General features: G+C 38.6%; 2 protein-coding genes across 2 annotated transcripts in view; one reads left to right on the top strand and one right to left on the bottom strand.

Annotated features, from left to right (window-relative positions):
- Positions 1 to 18,812, bottom strand: part of LOC117428191 (proprotein convertase subtilisin/kexin type 6-like) — a 64,416-nt gene extending 45,604 nt beyond the window's left edge. The window contains exon 1 of the mRNA XM_058995320.1: positions 18,771 to 18,812. Within this exon, the coding sequence (XP_058851303.1) occupies positions 18,771 to 18,797 (27 nt within the window). The 5' untranslated portion in view covers positions 18,798 to 18,812. The remainder of the gene's footprint in view (positions 1 to 18,770) is intronic.
- Positions 1,313 to 16,899, top strand: LOC117427626 (pleckstrin homology domain-containing family O member 2-like). Its single transcript, XM_034045788.3, has 6 exons — positions 1,313 to 1,739; positions 6,611 to 6,760; positions 7,149 to 7,271; positions 11,884 to 11,988; positions 12,337 to 12,432; positions 12,675 to 16,899. The coding sequence occupies exons 1-6, from the start codon at positions 1,731 to 1,733 to the stop codon at positions 14,421 to 14,423; spliced, it is 2,232 nt and encodes a 743-aa protein (XP_033901679.3). The 5' UTR covers positions 1,313 to 1,730; the 3' UTR covers positions 14,424 to 16,899.
- Positions 18,813 to 19,109: the final 297 nt, after the last annotated feature.

Raw genomic sequence — 19,109 nt, 5'->3', positions numbered from 1 at the left:
CACAGAAGCAACAGTCAATACAACTCACGATTTCCAAATGACACAGAGTCAAAATGTTGCACACATTCTTGATTGTGAAAGACAACTACAAGCCTATGTTTTATGAACACATTTGTCATTTCCTGGGCTAACTGCCTCCTCCTGCAAATGCATTAAATAAAAGAGTTGAGAAGACATTTAAAAAAAAAAAAAGAATTATTTATCGCCTTTCCTTCTTCCTTTTCAGCTGCATGCTGCCCTGTTTTCATACATGAAGTATTAGATGAGACTCATTGCATTGGTTGCATGGTTAAAAGAAGAGTCTGGCTGCATGCCAGGTTGACACTCAGATGTACAGTAAATGAGTGTGCTGGGGCTTGTTTTATGTTCATGTTTATTTCAAGCCTGGTGCTTTTAATAATTTGCATATCTGTATATGTGTCCTGGAAGTTACTTTGAGCAACTGCACACCGAGTAACCTCAACTGTGTAGACATCAGTGCCTTCATAACAAATACATTTAGCAAATACATCAATTAAGATGGATTTCCCCAAATCCATGCAGACTATAAAACGTTTACCATACTGTGAAATACATCAGCAACAGGCATGCTCACTGACAAAATGAAAAGGGGAAATAAAGGTTGTTTTATTGTATCTAAACTTGGACTTTGAATGACTGATTAAAAGGGAACTTATGGAGAACCTGTACCACTGGGACAATTTCAGGACTGCACATGATCGTTTGGGCTTGTCTATAAAGCATGATGCATTTCTAAACCCGAAGTTTACAAGCCTAGATCAACATCAAGCTGCAGTAATTTTAACTAGGCGCACTAAGTGGTCCCTAATTTTAGGCATTGAAACCACACTAGAACATGCAATCGCCTCACTGCCTAATATGTACATGCACTTTAAAGGTTATGCTACTGTAGTGAGTGCAGCGGCATACATTGGTTTCACCTCCTGGGTGTGGCAAAAACATCGCCTCCACTGAACCTGCATGACGTCACAAAACGTTGTTATTTAACTGCGATGACTAATGTATAACAATAATCCTAATAATAACTAATACAACAAAAGTACTACAGTACTAACATTAGTTTTAGGAAGGCGTTAAACAAATACCTATTATATTAAGGCAGTAGCCTACTACATAAAAAAGTTACCTCTGCCCCAATTTTTTTTTTTTTTTTAATGTCATAAACTAATTGAGCTGTCTTTCAGTGATCAATTACTAGAAAATGCTCCATATAGCTAGTTAGAATATTTGCCATATAAGGAGAATGCACCATTCATCAGTGTTTCTCTAGTAGGACTTCTACACCCTAGACGCAAAACAACAGTGGTTTTACTGGGTGTCTTTTAGAATCTGTTGAAATTAATATTTAGTTTAAATTCAAAGTTTGTTTTCTGTAATAAAGATACATTAATGAGGCTTACTCAGAATCCACTTCCACCTCATAAGAACGCCTGCTTGAATCTAAGCAAGAGACTTTACCGGAAACGAAAGTTTTTTTTTTCTTCTGAACTTCTTTCGTAGCAGCCAGTGAGTCAAAAAGAGGAAAAGATACCAGCAGACTACACTCTTGGCGTTTAAGTTTTGCAGTTCCTATTTTTCCCCCCTTCTCGCGTCATGGTGAATGTCAGAAACCGGACAGTAAAAGGGGGCAAATATTTGCATTTTCTGAGAGATAAGACCGTCTTCAAGTGATTTCATCCTGACATAGCGGATCTTAGCTGTTCTATATCATGGAAGATGTGAGTATGTTCTGCAAGACATTGCACACACTTTCGTTTGCCGCAAACTCTTGATTTTACATTACTTAGGAACATTGTTGTTGAAGTTACCGCTCTTTTACAAAAATATATATTTACAAACAATCCTCGATGCAAAAGTGTTTGCTGTTGACTTCCAGGAAGTTTCAAAACAAGGTAGCGCAGTGTCTACGCCTTTTTTTTTTTTTTTTTTTAAAACAAGACAGGCTTTTGGTGCTGAGCTTACATTACCAGCTTGCCTTGCATCGCTGAAAAGCCATCGGTTCTTTTAGTAATAATATAAAACCGGGGGAAATAAGACGGTATGTTAAAACCAATAGATCGAAGCATTTTATTATAAAAACAAAACAAAACAAACAAATAACAACCGCTATTATTTGACATGAGAGCTTTCATCATATTTTTTTCTTCTAATTCTTGGTACAGTAATAGATGTGGTGGGTATAAGGAAGCACTTATTTATTTTACTATTAAGGGTTTTTATTATTATTTTATTTAGCAGTTTTTAGGTACATGTTTACAGGCAGTCCAGGAATTAGAAAATAATAGAAAAAACGCCCATTCAAAGCATATAGCCCTCATAGAACGGGGCGTAGAACTCAAAACTCACACATTAGACCTGTTGATTACTCCGGTTTATAAAGGCAGTTCAGATAAAATATGGGACACTTTATATATATATATGGTAGTCTCACGAGTTAACTGTAACTACACGGGAGGGTTCCTCAAATTTACACCAACAAAGAATGAACCATTTCCGTTTCTTTGTATAATTTCTTTTATGTTACGAGCCTATAGGTTGCAATGGAAATGTGACATGTATGTACCGTCATTGCTATTTAGACACACATATATTTATACACAGTATTTATATAGTTGTTTGTTTGACAGGGTTGTGTTTCACCCCCACTCGCCTGCTTACACATTTCATTTTAGTGTATACTTGTCAATCAAAGATGCGCTATTTTAATTAACTGCACATGGGTTTGTCTTAGCATAAGCCATACAGCTGTCCAGCATTGCTTGTAAAGCAGCTGTCAACCGGCAAAGCTTGTCTTCTGCTCCAGCATACACAACCTATTAAACAGCACCATACCACTCCATAACAAGGGCCAACCTGGCCACCGTACATGACACGGGCCAGGCTAGTACGCCTTTATTTTTCAGTTATATGAAAAAAAAAAACCCTTAGCACAAGTTTTGTTCACTTGACTTACGATGACTTCCAGATAATGAAGCCTCATGCTGATGAAGTCTGCTATTCAGATGAGGTGATTAAGTTGTGGTTACCTCCTGACCAGGGCAGATTGGAAGTTGTTACCAGCACAGTTGATGGTGATTCGGCTGTTCTCTTTCACAAAATGAATTGTACTGTGAATCGTTCTCTAGTGGGATTCTGCAGGGAAGGGTTGGTTACATGCACAGTACACTTCATAAGGAGGTAGGAGGGTGCATGACCTACACACTGTGAAAACAGGACTTGCCCTTACTGTACTCAGGGGTTAATTTGATTGCCCTGTACCCCGCTGGGATAAGCAGCAGCAGGATTCCGGTGGATTGCATCCCCCACTTTTTATTCGGGGTAGTCCCAGGATAATCAAGGAGAGGTGGGTGATGCAATCCAGGATGATTCACCAGTGCTGTAAAATGCTCCAAAAATCCAGCTGTGGCTTTTCCCAGTGGGGTATAGGTTGATCAAATCAACCCCTTAGTCACATTAACCACTGGTGAACACCCAGCCTTGCAGACTTCCATTATGTAACCAACGTTTCTCTCCCCTTTGTGCTGTTTATGCACAAGTAATGTTCCTCTTGTGTTTGAGTCTGTGTTCCAGAGCCAGCAATAACAGGTACTGCAGAGAGATTGCCACACGTGTAGCTGCAGTAACATGTAATCATCCGCTTTGAGTAGTAGTAGCAGCATTTGTCTGCATCACCCCAATGGTAAGATGTATCGGTTTGGATTAGAAATATGTGTGTTGGGTCCCAAGGCGGATTGAGGAAATGTATACCAAAGTTTAAGTCCCCTGTTTTTAAGCAAGTGCAGAGGCAACGGCACGTTTTCTGAGACGAATAAAACCATTGTGACGGTATAATATGAAACCGTCGAGGAAGGAGCAGTTCGGTTATTGTTCTGAGTAGTTTCTTGCTGGTTTCATGCTGTTAAAATGATGGTGGTTCTCACTGGCTTTCCACTTCAAAATAGGGCTTTGTAAAGCTTTTGGATGTTTTCCGTACAAATAAACTAGCCTTGAAAGTCCTGTTTAAAACATTGATGAGAATAGACTAGTATTCAATTGGCTAAACAACAAGGGTCTGTTGTCTTGTATCAGAGAGGTCATTGGGTCTTGTAGTGTGGGTGGGGTCATACACAGTAGTGCTTGGATATTGCTACATCAAGGCCCACTCCTTCTGGCTGACCTCATAGACTTGGCTGACCTCTAGACGTAGCTGAGCCTGTGTGAACTATCAATAACCCACTGGTTTCCAGCTTTGTCATAACTTCTGGCATGGGCATCTGGCTGTTTATTGTTAGGCTCATAAAAATGCTCAGATGATTTGGATTGCCTGTGGATTAAACCCTTGGTGAAGTAAAATGAGGAAGCAAATATAACCGTAATACAGTGTCAAATGGAGAAACACAGCTTGCACTCAAAATAAGGTTAAGTGCATGTATTTTCCCAGTGTTTATTTTCTTACGTTCAATTTCCTTTTTTTCCTCTAAAATGAATGATTATGTACTATAAGAAGCAGGTATACAAAACGATTCAGTCTTGATAAATTAATATCAGTGTGCTGTTATAAATGAGTATTTCTTTGTGGTGTATCCACGTTACCCATTATAAAACAAGTGGCTGTATTTTATGCCCAGTACCGCTGGTGCAAGCCCACTTTAGACAATGGAGGTGGCACCATAACTCACTTAAAAGCGGAGCCAAATGTTATTATAACTTTCTAGCTGTGCTTAGGGGTGTACTTGCATCGCTCTGCCATTTCCTTTCATTTGTATTTATTTTTAAAACAGTGGCAACCACTTTCCTTCGCCTACAGTAAGGCCGACTGCACACAATAATGCTGTTCTTGCATTTACCCGCTACAGTAGATAAGTCTTCCTAATACAAACAGTTTTCATTTGCGCTCTTGCAGTCTGAGTTTAGGTTCACGGCTGGTTTTTACATGTATACATGGTGTTCTTTTTTTTTTTTTTTTACAATAACATCAATACTAAGATGGAGTTGCGCTTCTGCCTAGTTTTACACCTGGGACCCTAAAGCACTAGTACAATTTATTGCTTCAAGGTGACCGTGTGTCTGTTGTGAGCGAGGATCCAGATCTCCTGGCTCTGTTTCCATTGACACAGTTTAGCTGAACTGTACTGGTGCAGAGTGCACACACATGGCAGAATTTCCACACCTATCGCAAAGTTTGTCAACACAGGAAATCTGTCACAGTAAACAGCACCTGTAGAACTCCTTTGTTTGTATCCTGGGACACTATCACCCTTCATTTAAATGTGCTTTATTTTGCTCTTATCTGCCCCCTATTTTACTGCATTTAATCCTGTACTTCAGAATACTGTAATCTGCCAAGTGTTTAACCTGTAGTATTTTGTATTTAATCATATCCTGATGTAACTATCACTATTATCTGCTGTATTATTGAATTGTGGTTTGTCACACTTGTACTTTGCTTGAACAAAAGTTATTGTATTTCTTGCTCTTATTGTATTACTTGTATTGTAACACTTAATGTATTTGCTTACGATTGTAAGTCGCCCTGGATAAGGGCGTCTGCTAAGAAATAAATAATAATAATAATAATAATAATAATAATAATAATAATAATAATAATAATAATAAAGTAACTTACCAGGTCAGCAGTTTGTTTAATTCAATTTTAAAATAACTGTATTTGCTACCGTGGTAAAGCTTTGCAGATGTGACAGCTTTTATCGTCACAGTATCTGCTGTTTAAAACCAAAAAATGTGTTCAGCAGTTCCTCAGTGCAATCTTCACAGCCCCCACACAATTACTGGATCTAATCAAATTTTCCAGATAAACTGTTTCAGTTTTTAAAGCTTAAGTCCTTTACCCTGTACATGATTCAGACTGTAATATGGTACATGGTAGATGCTAACTGTAGCAAAGACCGTTGGAATTAAAACTGTTCAACCAGCTACAAATTACACTGTCCCAAGGATGCTCTTTTATTCATGGTGTTGCTAGCCTTATAATGCATTAAAAAAGAGAACATTGCACAATTATAATAACTGCATACAATCATTGAATTCTCCCATACCCAGGGCTCTTCATTACAGTTGCTGTTTTATTTTGTTATTTGGTACTAAATGCCTCTGTATGTGGTGTCATAATTCAAACTGAATCCAAGGATGTTCTTTGCTGGTTTCAGCTAATGAACACATGACCAGAGCTCTGTAGCAGAGCTATGAAGAGAAGTGGACCGCATTTTAGTCTGGATTGCAATCACCTTGTTTCAATTGACCAAATGCTATTGTGACATTAAACCATGCCAGCCAGTTTTTATCACAAATGCACCAGGAAGAAAACATCTTAACTAACGTATTCTTCTTTCTTTTTAGAGTCACTTAGTGTCGTTTTTTTGAATAACCCCACAAATGTTATCTCCCTTTAGTGACCGGTTCATTCGGGATTCGCCGTGGTATATTGCTTGCTGATGATGTGTTCAATTAGTATTGCTTCTTAAATGAAGCTGTGACAGAATTGCTGAGAGCTGAATGAATGTACAGTGTTCTGTATGTGCCATTCTAATTCCGTATGGCTTTCTGCTTCATTAATCAGTTATCTACCCTGCTGTCTTCCCATGCTGTGCAGGGTGTGAAGGAGGATAAAACCCAGCAGAAAGCTGCAAAGTTTGACGGGAAGGCTGGCTGGATTAAGAAATCCTATGGGAAGTTCCTGGGGACATACAAGGACCGCTACATCCAGTTAGAGAAGACGCAGCTTCTGGTCTATGAAAATGATGTAACGTTTCTACTTGAAATTACTGTTTAGATGATGCGTTTAGCTCGTGATTTGAGACATGGGGCAGTAACACAGCCCGCAAGCAATGTACAAAAACACTGTGGTCAAAATGTTGAATTCAGTTTTACTTAGAACTTGGTGCTACCTGGTGGACAAAGTATTTCAATTGTCATAGACATGAATAATATCAAACTGGCTTATTTTCTAAATACAGCCCAGTACAGTACTAGTTTAATGACTTTGTAGTCGCCACAAGTATGCTTATATATAGCCTTGCAATAGAACATTTTAATAAGGGCTGTGAAAATGAATGCCACTAAAATGGTACGGTAATGTGTCTGGTACAGTATCTTTCTGATCTGTGTCTATCTTTTCGTCTCTTGTGTAGGAAGAAAAGACTTGCATAGAAACAGTGGACTTGGAAAGCTATGATAAATGCCACGAATTACGAAGCGCTTTTAAAAAGAAAAACAGACTCATTTTAATTCGAGCTGCCAAGCCTGTAAATAAGGTAAGTCTTGCTGTATGTCCTTTAGCTTTGCAGTGTGTACGGGTTATGATTAATGTTTTGATGTATGAGTGTGTTTAGGAAGACAACATACAAGAATAAATTCATACACACTAATTAAAAGCAGAAAAGTGAGTGTATGTATTGGAAATGTGCAAAAACATACTGGGATAGAAGGTCAGATATTTATCATTTACACCAAAATGTACATCGCTCATTTAAATTTTTTTTTTTTTTTAAATGAGACAATAAAAATAAATACATTAGGTATTTTAATACAGTCTGCTTTTTTGTGAAATGTTTTTAAATCTTTTTTTTTTACCTTAAAAAAACAGAGTAATTTACACTATGGAGTAAAAAGCTTTGAGGATCATTTTGTATTGATGACCAAACATTGTACAGCAGGAAGGATATAGTTTATATTGAGACAGGCCAATTTAAACGGCACACCCCCATGTCTCTGTGTGTGGGACCACAACAAACACTTCTCCTTGCCCATGGTCTGTGTTCAGTGCTCACAAGGACTCTTTCCTGTATAGTGTCAAGTGTCAAAATGAGCTGAAGCTGTACAGTTTTCTTGCTGGAGATTAACTACATCGCAGGTTTTTTTTTTTTTTACAGCGATGGTTAAACATAAGCCTGTATGTTTATGTTATATTTAAATGTTATCGTGGTGGCCTTGTCTTTTTGTTCACGCACTCTTCTGAAAGCAATACATCTTTGCACGTGTATCACCCGTCCCTTTTTCACACACAGTCACGGTGATCATTTTGGTCCATGAAAACTGTGTAAATGCCTTTACATAGAACCCCATGCAATCACTATACTCAAAAAAGTTCTTTCAAAGATAAACTAAAGGATGTATTGAATATTTTAAAAGACAGCAGTGCAGTTTTATGTAAAATTCCATAAACAGCCCATAAATTAAACTGCCATGAATATCCCCTCTAATACATATCCTGGAGAATTTTTCAACCAGGGATTTGGAAATATCCTTACCTAGCCCTTTTCACAGCCTGTTTTCTTTTTTTTTTTTTAGAAGAAACATTTTTTTTTGTTGAGTTTACTTTTCCTGCCCCTGGTTTTGGCAGAGCTACCCTTTTCTCAAGTCACAAGTATTTCCTCAGCGCATTAATCACAAACGGCAGCACAGTTAGCCTTTTGAGCTCTTCTGTGTGATTGATGTCACACACCTCCTCTCTGTATTTTCCGTCTCAGGTTTTCCATGTGCTGTACTGTAGCGAGGCTCTTCACACACTCTCATATGTTGATGTGTGACTGTGATATATCTTTATGACACTTACCCAGCGAGGGAATATTTGTGGCCTCATCAGGCACAGCCACAAACAGGCAGTCTTGTTTCAAATCCTGTGCCTCTTTGCATAGAATAAAACAATGTGTTTAACTTTTCACTGTCAAGTTGACACTGTATATACCTGAAGGGTAATGCACAGAAAGTGGAAGTGAACTCTGAACCCTGAAGAAGGCCTGTAAGTGTTGCTGTAAAACGGACCAGCTCTTGTTAAATCCCTGGTTCAGACAGACACACAGACGTGATTAGTGCATTTGGTTCCACATTTTGAATGAGCAAGAACACAGATTCAAATCTCTGCTGTATATACATTTTAAACCAGCCAAAGCCAATATAAGTCTCTCATTTGTTTAGAAAATAGACACGTGAACATGAAATCTTAGCATAAAACACACTTTCTTAAAGAAAAAGGACTAGCTAAAATAGAAGCTACACTAGAAGCCAGGTCCAGAGACAGCAGTAACAGTGGATTTGTAGGCTGTACTTGTCTGATTAGGCCCTGTGCCCTAATTATGACCTAGAGGTTCCACCCTCTGCTGGCTTAAGAGGGTAATTCATTTTCCATACCTACTCTGCCAGCCTTCTCTGTCGGACAGCTACAGTACTGTACAGTATATGGAACCATAGTGTATTCAAGGAATTGTATTGTGACAAAAGGCAAAAAGATGTAACGTCTTAAATTCTTAACAAGAAGAAGATGGTCCTTGCCACAGGTAAAGACATCACTGCACTCTCAAAGCTGCTGAAAATGCTGACACGCTCTCCACACACATTGAATGCATTGGACTGGCTGTGTGCACAAAGTCATCACTATCTGTGTTACAGTCTCACACCTACATTAGATGGAAAGGAAACATGGAGAATGTACTTACAGATATAACAAGTTAAATGGGCTGGATAAAATATACAAGCCACTTCCCCTTTTATATGGATTTTGGCCTCATGCAGCATTTCCATCCTGACTCAGTCACATGACACGGTAACGCCTGCTAAAACAGGATTCTTCTGCAGTTTGGTCCAGTGGCCTGAGCAAACAACGAAGAGCCAAGAGAATCTGGCTTTGGCTTCACGTCATTGACCTCGTGTTTGATTTTGGTCAAGTCACCTGAACAAATTGGAGCAGGTTTACTAAACTTGTAATCCAGTGCAAGGTCAGAATTTCTAATGGGAAAAGAAACTTGTCAACATTATAAAAGCCATGAACTAAGCAGCCATCCTGCTGCTACTGTATGCAAACTCTGTTTTAGCAGTAATACTAAAAGAAACGTGTACAATTCTTAGACTAAAGTTTCTTTGTGAAGAAATGTCTTCAACGGTGAAGAGAATTGTAAATCACATTTTCCTTTGTTTTTAATTTTATAAGAAACATTTTCAGCAGAGTTTTTTTCCCTAACATGCTTTTATAAGCACTGTCTCTTTCTTCAAAATCAGCATTATTTAAATGAATTCTGCACAGCAGGTCTTTATTGCCTGAGTATCTGTTTTTATGACTCCTGTTTGATTCCATGCTGTTCAGAGCGCAACCAAGACTGCATTCGAATGCTGATACCTGGCAGTAAATCACCCCACACAGCTGTACCATAATGTTCCAAAGCTATCACATAATGAGAATTCAGTACAGGTTGCATTTCTATTACCTACAGCCAGAAACGTTTCATATGATTTAACCCTAGTGATGTCATGGGAAGGTTTTCTTTCCAACTTCCTTTTTAAATTACCATCCCTGTTCACTCAGCAACACCTGTATTAAATACAATTGTGCTGTAACATCAGCTGACGTCCTAAGGTTGACTAGGTTGTATGCATTTAAAAAACACTTGCTAATACATAACTAAAACATTTGCAAATTTACGATGCCAAAATACATTTATAAAATAGACGCTGCTCTTTTGTTTGTGTGTTGAATTACATTGTATTCATGTTAAGATGAGCCATTATCATTTACAAAGGCGTGTTGTTCCAGTAACACGTGGCCCTATTTTCACCTGTGCCATAATGACTGGGCGTGACTTATTAATTTTAGTAAGGTCAAAGTTCTCAAATTTTCAATAATTACATCTGTTTCACATTTTATTTTTCTATTTCTATTTTATATTTAATGACCCCTCAACTGAGACATTTAAATAAACACATATTAATTAGCGCAAGTGGAAAATCTATCCCATTCCAACTGTCCCATGGGAAGTTAGAATGAGCAGGTCTTTGACCAACATACAGTAAGTAACAAGAATGGCTTATACTGTTTATAGCTAAATGTGAGCACGGAAGAGTTTTTATTAAGATTCCAAAAGTCTTAGCAATGCTGGCAATTGATCCTTAGAGCTACAGTACAACACTGGTCACAATTGGCTGATATACTAAGTTAGCCTTGGCAACCTTAGAATCTAATCATGAAGCTTTGGCAACTACTGTGTGTGATGTTTTTAAAAGTGACAAAGACCTTCTTGGACTGCAGCTCGGTCTAACTTATCCAGTCTCAAAAAGAGCTCTCAGCTCGGTCAATTAGAATCCCCACACTGCTGAATCCTAATTACTTTACGGATTGCATTTTCTGTTATTTGGGCCGGTCAGATACAGAGATGCAGAGTGAGTATAAATTATCCTGAAAATGTATGTCGGAAATGACGTAACGTTTTCTAATTAGAAGTTCCTTGGGAAAGAAACCAGAAAGTACAAACCAATAATAGTCTTATGCCATACACAAACATGTTTTAAAAAATCGGATTTGTTTTTGATTGCTTTCAGTTTAGTGTCTCGATCACAAGACAGTTCATAAAAAAAGATTTCCAACACACCATTAAGTTTATTAGGGTAAAGACACTTCCTCTATGTGCATTTTTAGAAATGTGTAATTGAGAAGCAGATGCAGAGCCTTAATGAATCCATAAAACCTGCAGTAACTATTCCCTTTACAAATACGGATGCCATGTGTGACAGCACTGGAACCGGTTATAAATCCTTCATGATTTAATGAGGAAACAAAAGATGGAAGGGATGCAAGTTTATTAGTTTTTTTTTTATAGATCTAACAAATTTAACCTATAGATATTACTATACACTGAACACACTGTATTAAAGGTGTGTTGGTGGTGTGTGGTAGAGTTTTAGAACTGTGCCAATGAAAACGCTCTCTTCAGTTTGACCGTTTTCTGACATGATGAATGGAGTAATCGGACTGGCAAAGGATGCTCCTGACTATGCATTGTTAGGCTTATTGGTCAAGAAAATTGGTGGAGTTCAAGTCCATAATATTTCAGTTCAGAGCCTCCCAATTGCTAACCGCTATATCATTTGGGTTTCTAGGTAAATGATATCAAATTCCAAGCTCCGAGTCCTGAAGAGAAAGAAGCCTGGATCAAAGCCCTTTGTGACGGGATCAACAGAGCTAAAAATAAAATCTTTGATCAGGTAACCGTTTCCTTGTGCTTTGTAGGCTTCTGCAAAACAAATCGGAGAAGCAGCTGATTGCTTAATCGGTTTTAATGAGCAGTTTTTCATTACGGACTAATGCGGACACTTCAATATTTAGCTAATGTAAAAGTGAATCCCAATTCAAAAAAGGTGGATGAATTGAATCTGATTAAATGTATTCATAAAAGCAAACAGCTAGGAGCTAGGATTGTCCAAGGCTGGGCGGTCTTTGAAAGTAGCTACGGTATTTATTGCAGTTAGAATATCTGTTCATGCGTAATATTTAAAGTATGACATGTTTTTGTTTAGGTTTGGTTAAAATAATGAATTGAATTTCTCTCTTAGGTTAAGGTAGAAGGCTGTTCTTTAGAACATGTGACCCGCACAAGGCCAAAAATGCAGCAATCACGAAGGCCACCAACAAGAATACATATGAAGGAGGTAAGCCTTACCGTACCTGCCATAATAACAATGACATGAGAGTTTCTTCCACGTGTGTAGGTCATTTCATTCAAACAAGAGGCTTAAGGGGCAGATTTTCTTCTGATTACAGAGGATCAGGATTTGTGTGTATCATTTTATAATTTGTTTTAAATGAATGCCAATTTGGTATAAATTAAGGTTCTGCATCAGTATCGAGCTTTAGACCAGAACATGTATTAATTCTTTTCTTCATGTTTCAGCTGGCAACCTCTTCGTCAGATGGAATCCTGAGACTGGATCTTGACATTGTGGACAACACTCCCAATGGAAACCACCCTGTTCCAAATGACACAGCGGCTCTGTCTACAGAAACTGCTGATGAGGATTCAGCTCCCCCTCCAAAGAAGATTTTCAAACCCCCAATGCCTCCCTCGAAAGAAAACAAACCCAACCCTGAAGAAACTGAAGAGGAGTCAGAAGACGTTGAAACTGTAAAGCTGCCTACGCCCCCTACCAAACCAAACAACACGTCTAAAGACACGGTCAGCGAACATTCATCTCCTCCTTCTCCACCCGAGAAAGTGCTCAAGCCACCCATGCCTCCTTCTAAATTGAAGAAACCAAGTGCTCCAGCAACTGACGAAGAGACAGAAGATGCTCCTGCTCATAGCAGTCTTCCTGAAGACACTTCTGAGCCCCCAACGCCTCCTACTAAACCAAGCAGCACTTCTGAAGATAAACCTCCCCCATCTCTACCCAGCAAAGGTCTCAAGCCAGTTTTGCCTTCAAAAGAAAATAAACCAAATCCTCCAGCTGGTGGCACAGAGGATTCTGCAGTTCCTGTTGTTGCTCAGGAAGGAACCCCAGAGCCTCTCTCTAAGGAAATTCAACCTACTAAAGAGGAGGCTGAAGATGTTCCAGTTAATGAAGTTAGTACCATTGAGGAAACTGTACAGCTTGCAAAACCTCCTCCTAAACCAAAAGACCTGTCTCCAGAAACTGTCAAAAATAACTCTGCCCCTCCTGGTCCTCCTAAGAAGAAGCCCCTTCTGCCTCCTAAAATAAATGCTTCCATCCCACCAGAAACCAACAAGGTTTCAGCAGATGCCACACCTGCAAAAGAAGTTATGAAACCCCTTGCTCCTAAAGAAAATATTACAAGCTCGCCAGCAGCTAAGGAAAAGATAGAAGACACTCCTGTTTCAGAAGTTGTTCTGAATCCACCTGAACCCATGGAAGATGTTTTGCTTGCTCCAGAACCAGAGGCTTCATCTGTCACTCCTTCCCCTGGCAACCTAGTACCTCCTCCTAAGATTGTGTTCGAAGATGAAGAAGGGCAGTTAAAAGATGGTGCCCAATCCAGTAATTCTGAAGACGAATCCGACAATGGTGACATCAGCGCTTCAACCACAGCCCTAAATGGCAGCAGGGAAAACCTGGATGAGGAATCAAGTGAAGACCCAGCTGACACACCAGAGAACACTGAGCAAAGCCTCAAGGAAGGTGATCCTGCTGCTGCTTCTGAGGAACTGAAGCATGAAATCATTCAAGATGCAAACACAACATCTTTAGATGGCCATCACCGGCAACGAGAAACCAAGAAAGGACAGTTAGACACACGCCCCCCTGTGCCTCTAAAATATGTGTCAAAAGTCAGATGTGCTTCTCTGGGCGATCTGTTGTCCGAATCCAAAGTGAAAGTGCAAAATGAACCGCTTCAAGAACCCGGTTTAGGGTCTGAAATCAGCGATTTGGATGAACTGCAAAACAATATAGCCTTGGAACTTGAAAAAACAGAGGCGTGCCTTCAGGAAATGGAGGAGGAATCCCTGGCAGCTGATGGAAGTAAAGGGACACTAGCGGGTAAGTCATCGCAGAAAGAGGAGTCGCCAGAAGAGATCCTGAACAAGGCGATGGAAAAGCTGAGGCAAGCCAATGAAGTCTTACAAGAAGCAAAGAATATAAAAGAAAACAAAACAGAAAAAAACAAAAGGAGGAAAAGCTGTTGACTGTTTTTTAAAGCAACATTCTTTCATGTAAATTATGTCCATAGTACTTACAGGTACAGTACCTTTTAAAAATGAGGGTGTACATTTATTTTTTTTCTAATAAGGAGCTGTAGGCATACCTATTATTGTTGCACAAGGAATTCTTAACCTATATTATCCATTTCATTTTGATTTCTGATATCATTTCAATGCATATTAAGTAAACATTTGCATTCAGTCATAGTAAACACTGCGGTTCCTTACTAACACTGTACAGATTTCTAAAATATAATGAAGTATAAGTTTATCTTTGTAAATGGTTAGTACCAACTGATATGTCTTCTTTAGGATAAAGGGCGGCTCTTTTTGTGGCAGAGGCATGCTAATAAAATTCACATCCATTAATTAAAGTCACGGAAAGTAATAGTCTGCCAAGTAGTTAATTAAATTGCATGAAATTAATGGTGTAAGAATATGGAAAAGTACTGAAGTGGATGTGAGTGAGCTTCAATACGGTATGTTTTGTAATTTTTATATATATGTATATATATATATATATATATATATATATACCAGAAATGTTTGGAAGGCCTACATGTTATTTCTATAGGCAAATTACAGAAGGGTTTTTTTTGTCATGTTGTGTATGTATAAGCTGAAAATTGCAAAGGTTTTGAAGTTGTCATTAAAATGCAAAGCCTAAACACCACAATCACATCTAATTTCTGCAACAAACAGAAGCTGCTATCAGCATGGGTTAGCTGAATGTTAGCCAGAGGCAATTCTGTTAATACTGGTGTGATGTTAAACACTGTACAGCACAAATACTGTATCCGGTGTGTAACTAAACCAATGTAAAAGTGTATTCTCTCAGTCCTAGATCTCCTGCTCAGTATGAATGGTGCCCCATATTAAGCAGTTAATGCAATATCACTTCTGGGTGTCGCTGCAGGACCCCTGCTGGTATTCTAGAATCATGAGTGCCTCCACCTAGCAAGTTTCATTTTGAGGGGCTTTGTTTTCACAACAACATCCAAATAGGCCAAGTGACTTTGTTATCACCCTGAAAAAAATACATGTTTTTTTTTTTTGTTGTTTACTAGTTTGATGTACAAATGAGCACCGATCAAATTCTTTCAGTCATGTGAGTCAGTACATGGATGTGGTATGTTCATTGTGTTATATTACACTATTTAAAAAAACAAACATCAAAAACAATAGTTGGCTAACTTTTAATACTCAATGTCATAATGTACTAATTATCATACACAAAATTGTGTAGTAAAGATATGTATTAATCATATACAGGAACTAGCTGGAATGAATTATGAGTTATAAATAGTAGTCTGTATACTATAGTGATGGCCTAATGAAGAAAACTGGGGAAAGATATTTCAAACTGTATTTGCCGTATACAGAAAACTGAAACGGAAAGCCTTCATTTCCAACTCTTAACAATGCGCGTTTGTACAAGCTATGCTTTGTATGCCATAAATAATCCTCAAAGCCTTAGCATTAGACATGTAAAAGAAAAAGCTGCTTTAATGTATGTTTATATCAGGGGCAATGTAATTTAGCAGAAACAAAGCAGGTTCTCTTTTTGGACAATTGTCTTGCAATTCAGAAATGACTCCAGACTGTACTTGCACTTTGTCATGGTGTCAGTTTCCAAGCTGTGTGTCTGAAGCGAGGCAACAACCTGTTGTATTACCCTGGTGTCTGGGGCTGTCAAACCTGCCACTGTGTGCACACAGGCCAGTACTGTATTAACATTGACTCCGCTTTTAGTTTGAAAAGATCTTCTGAGATCAATATGACTGTGTAGATATCAGGAACCATATTGAAAGTGTTAGTGTTATTGCAGGGTAGTACTGTCCTTCACAACTTCTGCTTTATTCCAGGCCACATATGGTTTGCAGACATGCAGATTCTTTTTTTTTTTATAACAGTTTTCTATGCAGTTTTTTTTTTTTTAAGTAAAATTGTTAGATTTTTTTTAAATTTTACAACCTGCATAGTTTTTTTTCTATTGTTGATCCCATTTAGGTGAAAAAATAAATGTTTTGTACGTTTGACTGAATCGGTCATCAGGTTTTACCCAGAATACTTTGCCTATTTAGTGAGCTAAGGAAGTTTACAATCCTTTGCAGCCAGCAGTCTTTTCACTGAAACTCTGTAAGCTAGAGAGCGGACAGATCAAGGTATTCAAGACAGGTAGCTAATAACACAAAATGGGTGTTCAAACCTCATCGTTGTGTATTGGATAAGAAAAATAAAAGTATTTTATTCACGCGTGCAGTGACTAAAATATATTGGATAAACTATTTATTTAAAAAAAATATATAGCACTGTTATGTAATATATTGTACTGTAAAATAAAAAGCATGTACTAATAACAAGATTTTATTTGCCTTTAGTAATTCTGAATTGAAAACTTCTAAAACGTGTTGCTGTGTAAAGCATGTCTTAATAAAGGTAGCCTTGTTTTCACCACAAACTGTTCTGTTGTGTTGAGAATGCTGTTGAATACGGTCAAGCTCCTCATACTGAGATCACTGTACTTCACTTGAGAAGATGTGAGGCACTCTTGTTTGCACACTACTGTGCATTTTCCACAGGGGTCACGCTGTGCAAGAGACCGCCACTTCACAGTACCAGCATTACATGCATTTTATGTTTAAATGAAACACAGCACAAAAGTGGGCTGAATACATAACTTTTGACAAACCATATTACCATGCAAATAAGGAGCAGGCACTGATACTTGGATGTGTGCTATTTCCTGTGAAATATCTGTTATAACTTTCATTTATCCAATGCAACAGGATGACAGTAAAATGTCTGAAAGGCCACTGATAGGTATGTAACATAATTTTTCTGACCTCAAGCTCAACTGAAATAGTCTTATAGAGGCACAAGCACCTGCCTGCCCAGTTACACTGTCATTAAGTTGTGGTTTAGATATGTTTAGCCTAACAAGCACAAGAAGCCATGCTAATGAAACCTCTGAAGCTTGCAGGCTGTGTGGTCAGGGAGGAGCAGACTGGTTACTATGTGAGGTTGTGACTGACCTCAGTGCTGTAGGCTATCAACACCAGTAAGCTGCTTACCAGAAAGGACAGCGGGCTAGTTTTTAGATAGGGTTATTTACTCCCATGTAAGACTAACCAAACAATGGGGCTGAAAGCAGCTGAGCTGAGCTAGTCTGTGTTATGCAGCTGGTTTTGGACACCCATGAAATGCAGGCAGGCAGAGGTTAGACTGTTTAACTGTATTATAAACAGATGAGCCCAACACATCCTGTAGTTAGCTGATTCAGGGTGAAGGCCACAGGAATCGTATAGCTTCAACCACCTTTTCCTCCCCCCCCCTCACTGAACAGCAATGTACACAGACACAGCAGGGGCTGGACAGTCTAAACTACACAGACAGCCTTCCAGAAACAACAAAGATATTGAGACAGAAAAATAAATAAGGTGTTCAAGACATTTGTGACAGTAAACAGTGCACTGTATGTGTTTGGAATTAAGTGCGGCTGTTCACTCTTGCTCTAACTCACAGCGGTGTTTCTGAAAGAGTTTTATGATATTTGTTAACCAATGTCTCTATAAGCATAGCTCCACAATGCTGTCTTTTTTTAAAAGGCATGTTTATTTTATATAGGTGTATTCACCAGGCCCAAGAGATGGCTAATATTTCCATTTCTCATCTTGCCTTTACGTATTAGATTGTTCTGCAGTTGAAGCAGTTATAAATACATGGCAAAACGGCATTGTTAATGGTGCGATTTTGCAGAGGAAAGGTTGCAGCAGATTCTCTCAGCTCGTCACGTTCCGGCTCTTGTGCTTGCAGCAGCAGAAGGGAGATATGAATAGACGGTAACATCTGACTGTTGCTTCCTGTGTGATTGCGAGTGAAACGCCCAAGACCATTATATTAATACTTGCAATGCCTTCTTACCACCAAGAGCGTCACAGCCTACAACCAACACCGAAAAGGGTTTTTCCTGTTCATTCACTTTGTATTTAAGGAAGGACACGCAGCAGTCAATTCTCAGATGCTGGTTCATTGCCAGTACTGATGTCTCTTTCTCCTTTGATTGTCTGCCATCATGAAGACAATATTCGACCACTATCTACCATTAGGCTACATACTGGAGAGGTAGGTAGTTTATAGCAATCTGCACGTACTGAAGGCAGGCAGTACTGTATGTTAAAACCCATACAACATGGCTCTGTATATACACTGCAAGCAACACACTTTTAACAACACACAACACTGCACTATTTTCAATACAAAGCCCATTGGTTTAAACTATTAAAACCGTGTCGCTGTGTGTTCATTTACCAGTTACTTTCTGCTACCAACCTTTTTTTTTTTCAAGTGCACCTGCATTACAGGATGTGGTTCCCATCGGTTTGACACATATTAGCCTTTCCAGCCAGCTCCCATCTAAAATGAAAAGAGCAGTGTATTGGTCTTTGTAACATAAACATGCTTGCATTATGGTTAACATTGTGGCAAGCAAATTAGGTTTCCACCTCTTACAAATGCACACGGACAACACGCAAGTGTAACAGGCATTCTAGCAATAGCAACACACCCCACATGTTTGATTGACAAACATAAAGGTTAGAAATAGATAAGCCTAAAGTACATCTCCTTATACATGGTCCACTTTCCACATAGTGATTTCCAGGTTTCAGT

This window comes from Acipenser ruthenus, chromosome 21, assembly GCF_902713425.1.
Source record: "Acipenser ruthenus chromosome 21, fAciRut3.2 maternal haplotype, whole genome shotgun sequence".
NCBI classification, from domain to species: domain Eukaryota; kingdom Metazoa; phylum Chordata; class Actinopteri; order Acipenseriformes; family Acipenseridae; genus Acipenser; species Acipenser ruthenus.
Note: the sequence above shows the minus strand (reverse complement) of the source record. Positions and strands in the feature narration are given on the sequence as shown.

Bases quoted from the DNA above. Each gene is read 5' to 3' on its own strand.
- LOC117427626 (XM_034045788.3), top strand. The intron at 7,272-11,883 runs GTAAGTCTTGCT...TTGGGTTTCTAG, and splicing joins CTGCCAAGCCTGTAAATAAG to GTAAATGATATCAAATTCCA. The intron at 12,433-12,674 runs GTAAGCCTTACC...TTCATGTTTCAG, and splicing joins CAAGAATACATATGAAGGAG to CTGGCAACCTCTTCGTCAGA.